The following is a 5,821-nucleotide window of genomic DNA, read 5'->3' as shown; positions in this document are numbered from 1 at the left end:
AGTTCCCTCCAGAGCAAGCAACAGTGCAACAGTGGCGAGGTAAAACTTCCTTTTAGGAAGAAACCTCAGACAGACCCTGACTCTTGGTAGGCGGTGTCCGACAGGCCTGTTGGTGTTGAAATGAAGAGTGATTTATGATGATTCAGAATAAAACTAAAACTACTTTTTAACGTACACATGTTCCACCTAAACAACTTCCTTTCCGTGGCTATTTAGAAGAGGCCCGGGGCTCCGTCAGGCGCTTAGGACACCAAAGGCGATTATCATTGGTTTCAAGAAATGCCAATAAACCAGAGCATGTTTTTCTCCCATCTCGGAATACTGTGTGGACTAGCCAGACCCTCCTGTACAGTGCTTTGGAGATAGGTCTGCAATGCAAAACTAGCCAATCAGAGGCAGGACAGGCCGGACAGGCCTTCACCATCATAGACTGTTAATATTAATGGACAATGAATCCGGTTTGGTGTGGTAAATGAGGAAGTGCCTTAAACCTGCATTCTATCTGAATTCCAGCAGGGGGCAACACGTGCATTGGCAGAAAGAGGTTGTTTCTGTAGAAGTCTACGAGAGAGTAAATTATGGTCTCATTGATTTTAAAATCAGCAATAAAGCAGGGGATGTTTTGGGCCTGGCCATGATGTGATTGCCAGTGAGAGTGTGTACCGTAGCGTAGTACCGGAATGTACCGGAGTGTAAGCTTCCTCACAGCTCCCTCTCTTCTAAAATCGTCACATCTGCAACCAGGCGACGGATAGCAGATCTCCACAAACCAATAGGTGACATCACACATGCTCTGTCCATTAAAATACAGTTTTTACCCTCCTAGGAAATGCAAATTCTCGTACTGTACTATACTGGAGCAACATCAGGTCACAAAAATGTTTTCAACAGGGCTATGGAAAACAGGTTTTTGGTGCTAAATATATATAAAAACCTTTCAAAAGAATTGGACTCCCCCTTTAATTGTTATTTAATTCCTTACCTACTGCACCCAGCACCCAGCAAGAGTGAACAGATCCATGTCTGAGCCCGTGGTCATCAGCACCAGAGCACCTCAGGGTGTGTGAGCTCACCTGTGCTGTTCACTCTCTACCCCAGGGGTGTCAAACATAAAGCCTGTGGAGCAGAACCGACCCGCCAAAGGGTCCAATCAGGCCCAAAAATTGCAGAGAAGTAATTTATTCCAATTCCAAATTTACCACTTTAATCACAGACAATATCCAAGTTCTTTTTCCGTAAATTTACGACTTTAATCTTAGAAATTACTCATCTCTCCCAGGTCTTTAACAGTATTATTTTTCCTACAATGGAAGTAAGTATAAGTTTGACACCCCTGCTCTACATGAATGAATGCACCAGCCATACTGAAACCCAAAATATTGTTGCTATTTCTATGACACTGACATCCTGCAGAACTTTGTGCAGACCTGTTACAAATATTATCTCATCCTCAACATACACAAAAAACAGAGGAGGTAGTGTTTGACCCCAGGTCTCTTGGTTTATCACTCACCAGTGGTCATCCATGACCATACCACAGCACAGGGGAACTCCTACAGATATCTACATGGGTAATAAACTGTTGTGGGATGTTCATGTGGAGAAGGCTCAGAACCTTTGGTGTGAATGGAGAGGTGCAGCTTGTTTCTATGATGCAGTAGTGGAGTGCCTTGTGCGCTATGGTATCCCTGCATGGTTTGGTAAGTTGACAGTATAGTCAGAGGCCCATATTTCCCACTTTATACAGAAAGCCAGGAAGATTGTGAGTCCGTCAACATTCCAGTTTTCAGGCTATTTTTCAGCAAACCATAATCAGACAGGCCCAAAAATCATTTTGTGATCCAACTTGTGTTGCTCTCAACACCAACTGAAATATGTGTATGTCGTAGCTTTTGTTCTTGATCACTGTTTTATATTATATTATGTGTGCACTTTTTATGATGTAGACGGGCATGTGCAATTGCAGTATGAATGTATTTGTTGTCTTTGTTGCTGTTGTTTTTGATGTCATTTTCTACTGCAATCACTGTGATCTCCAATGCAAATTTCCCACTGGGGCAACAAAGTCTTACAGTATTATTTTCTTTTGTAAATCAAAGTTCTTTGATTTAATATGAAAAGTTGTTTGTGGTAGATGTGAGCAAGTCTGTTTTTTCCTCGCAGGTGTGAGAAACAAGAAGATCTTTGAGAAGATGAAGCCTCTGGTGGTTTCCTCCCAGCTTGGGAACAGCAGTAATGACTCTGGATCTTGTCTGGGGGAGAGCCAGCACATGTCTATTGCTGTCCTCCTGTGCCTGGTCTTCTTCCTGGGCTTCCTCCTGAACACCTTCAGCCTCTGGGTCTTCTGCTGCCGGTTGACTCACTGGACCTGTGGAACCACACTGCAGTTCCACCTGGCCCTCAGCGACGCCATTGCCACCCCAGTCACTCCCATGATGGCAGTGTACTTTGCCATGGGCAATGATTGGCCCTTTGGTAGGTTCCTGTGCCAAGTCAAGATTGCCCTGCTTAGTTCGCATTTCTACGGCAGCACCATATTCCTCACTCTCATCAGCATCCATCGGTACACAGCCGTGGTGCACTACAACAGAAGCTCCTGCATGAAACGGAAGAAGTTTGTCAGGAAGCTGTGTGCAGGAATTTGGTCTCTGCTATTGATTCAGGCTCTGATCTACGCTTTATTGCTTCCTCCAAGTAAGGAGGGCAGAAACAGTCACTGCCTCTCCATCCATCAGAGGAACCTATCAGACACCTACTTTGTCCTTAACTTCATCCTGTTCATCTTTGGGTTTCTACTCCCTTTTCTTCTGTCAGCTGTTTGCTATGGCCGTCTGACGAACACCTTAACTCACCTCAACATCAGCACGCCTAAAGGTCTAAATGTCAAGGTGAAATCTCAGAGGATGATCGCCCTGTGTCTGGTGATATTTGGATTGTGCTTCTTGCCTCTGAACGTGGTACGAACTGTGGGAGTTATATTTAAAAAATATTACCCTCAAGAATGCCATGTTCTTCTCCAGATCGAGACAGCGTATTATGCATCCTGGATTATAGCAGGGGTGAACAGCTGCCTGGATCCTTTGCTGTACTGTTTTGCTTCGCAAAAGTTTCGAGATGCATTTCAGTCTCTTAGGATTGGGAAGGTAGAAGGTCTGCCAAGAACTGATTCAGAAATCACTGCAAATCAGTAGCATTGGGGCTGCATCTCATAACCCGTATTTGATAACTCCTCGACTCCTCGGGCCTTGGCGGAACCGTAAGTTGTTTTGTCCCTCCTCAGTGAAAGCTTTCTCAAAGCTCTTATTTCTGCCCCGAGGAGGTATCACCAAGGAGCTATAGGCGAGGATACACGAGAGCATCCTTCCTAAATGCAGCTGAAGGAGTTGCTAACTCCGCCCAAACAGCTGACAATTCATGTGATGTCTCCCACCTTTGTTCGTTTCTTCTCTCCTCCCATGATTTCAAAGTGTCTCTCCTGTGCCTCCTCGGTGGGCAGGACTAAGGCACGAGGAAGGGAGGCAAGTGGAGGACTCGAGGAGGCCATTTAAGGGCTATCAGATGCACCCTCCTGCACTATCACTGAGTTTGACCAATATTAGAGTCCCAGGATTAAATGCCGACTGTTACTTTAGATTTTCTGTGAAGAAACAAAATTTTCTAATCTTACTCTTAACAAAAAAAGCATGTGAGAATATTTCCCAAATGTTTGTAATTGTTCATTTTGAGACCCAAACCAAGCTTGAAAAAATGTTTGTAACCCAAATGCTTTATTTGTGCTTCATGTCATCCATTTCTGATGGTTAACAATACGTTCCCACTGAGCATTGCCCATCTATCTTGCAGCACATGACACGCATCAATGCATTTGTTTAGCACAGTCAAAGAAAAACCTTTCTTAATAGATACATTTGAAAATAACTCAACATGAACCTGAAGCTTTATGCAATCAAACATCCTGACCTGACATAAAACCTGTTACTTTAGTCAGGACCCTTCGGGTTGGAGTAGTGTTGAGACTTCCTATTCTTATCTTATAACATCAAATCATTGAAGGTGGTTCTACTATTGCCATAATTATATTTTAATTACGTGTATTTAACTTTTATTTTACTGAACATAAAATATATGATTTCAGAATCAAAATGATCTTGTGATGTTTTACTTTGTCCGTAATGAATTCCCTACAGCTTATCCCTATAGATAACAACTTCATAATTAAACAGGAAATTGGATGTTGGTGGTAATTGTATGCACTATAGCAAGTTTCACTTGTCTACAGCAGAATCTTGAATTTGATCTCAAGTAGTCATACCGATACAGGGTATGAAGAGAGAGAGCAGCTGTCCATCGGTGTGCATATTACAAACTAGCTTTTGTTTTGTGTACCATTCTCTGAGTAGTACTGTAAGAGATTTTGTATCATTCCTCATTGTTGGAGTGGGATAACAAAAGTACCCCCACAGCCCTCTTGGATTAACTCACGTACCCTGTCATCGATACCCAATGTATGTATTAAATGTATAATTATTCATTATGTAAAAGTGGATACTGTGAACTGTCAATGTTAATGTTGGGTTAGTCAACAATGGTACTACTACTAAGCAGCTACTTGGTGTGAAGCTGAATATTTCAACCCTTTATCCATTACTTGCATTGCAGAGAACAGTTCAGCTAACAATTTTAACAGGTTCTCTATTACTTTAGCTAATCATTTGAACTGTTCAGTTTTTTTTTTGGCTATCTGTTTAAAGTAGCCAAAAAAGTAGTTTCTGTGCTTGTTTATAGTTTTTACACACTCTTGCATAACTGCAGCACATAGTGTTCATGTGTAACAGTTGACTTAATGTTAATATGTAGATATAATTGAATCAAATGGTAATTCCTATTTCTTACAACAAGTTGAGTTATACCCTTTAATCTTTCCATGTGCCCTCTAGCAGCAGCCCCCCCCCCCTCTATGTATTTTTTTCAAATCAAGATTTATTGAAGAATGAGGACATACAATAGAAAACAACATATTCTGTCCATCTTAACAGTCTACGTTCTAAACGAGCCAGGGGGTTACTAAAGGAAGAAAACAAAACCAAGTAAAAAAACTTCAAACAGATATTTTGTAAAGCTTACAAAGTTAATTTGATCAAACAGCTTTTTTGTTTGTACAGGTAGAATTGTAATTGTCAAAAAGGTTGAGAACCACTGTTCTAGGGTGTCCTTCCAGTGAGAAAACAAGACGCAGTGCACAAATGGGTGTCCTTAAAATGGAGAAAAAACCTGATGCAGTGCCATCTAGTGTGCTCTTCCACTGGAGAAAACTTGATGCAGTGCCATATAGGCTGCATTAAAACGTTCCCTTTTTACATATTTAGGGGCAAGTTGACAACATTCATGCCTGAGCATTTGAAAATGATAGTCTATTACACGTCACAATTGTCACAAAAGACAATCAGATGTAGGCCTATTAAACATTGTGTGCGTTTGTGTTGATCATTTAAAGGCATTGAAGCACATACGCCTGGTTATCTTTTCTTCTTTTCTTTTTCTTTTTTTAAGTCTTATTCAGCATACATCTTACAAATATTCAGTCAACACATTTTGTAATCAAATAAAACTATGCATAAATAAGTAAAAATAATATAATACGAAGGTAAGTTAGAAATTAATAAATCAAACAATAACAAATAACAGGACACAAAAGCACAAAAGTGTCAGATGACATCAATAATGATGATTATCTATTCTTTGTTTTCATTTTGGAGAGGTCAGTGACGTCACGCGAAGGGGCGGGGGCGGGGACGGGGAGTCGTGAACGCTCACGTTGTTG

The 5,821-nt window shown here is 41.2% G+C and overlaps 1 protein-coding gene across 1 annotated transcript in view; it reads left to right on the top strand.

The window, feature by feature from the left end:
* LOC116689498 (P2Y purinoceptor 4-like) overlaps positions 1-4,131 on the top strand; it is an 8,792-nt gene extending 4,661 nt beyond the window's left edge. The window contains exon 2 of the mRNA XM_032516053.1: positions 2,164-4,131. Within this exon, the coding sequence (XP_032371944.1) occupies positions 2,164-3,191 (1,028 nt within the window). The 3' untranslated portion in view covers positions 3,192-4,131. The remainder of the gene's footprint in view (positions 1-2,163) is intronic.
* The last annotated feature ends 1,690 nt before the right edge of the window (positions 4,132-5,821 follow it).

The sequence above is a fragment of the Etheostoma spectabile genome, chromosome 5, assembly GCF_008692095.1.
Source record: "Etheostoma spectabile isolate EspeVRDwgs_2016 chromosome 5, UIUC_Espe_1.0, whole genome shotgun sequence".
In the NCBI taxonomy this organism is placed as follows: Eukaryota; Metazoa; Chordata; class Actinopteri; order Perciformes; family Percidae; genus Etheostoma; species Etheostoma spectabile.
The sequence above is the reverse complement of the archived record's forward strand: the minus strand, read 5'-3'. Positions and strand labels throughout refer to the sequence as shown.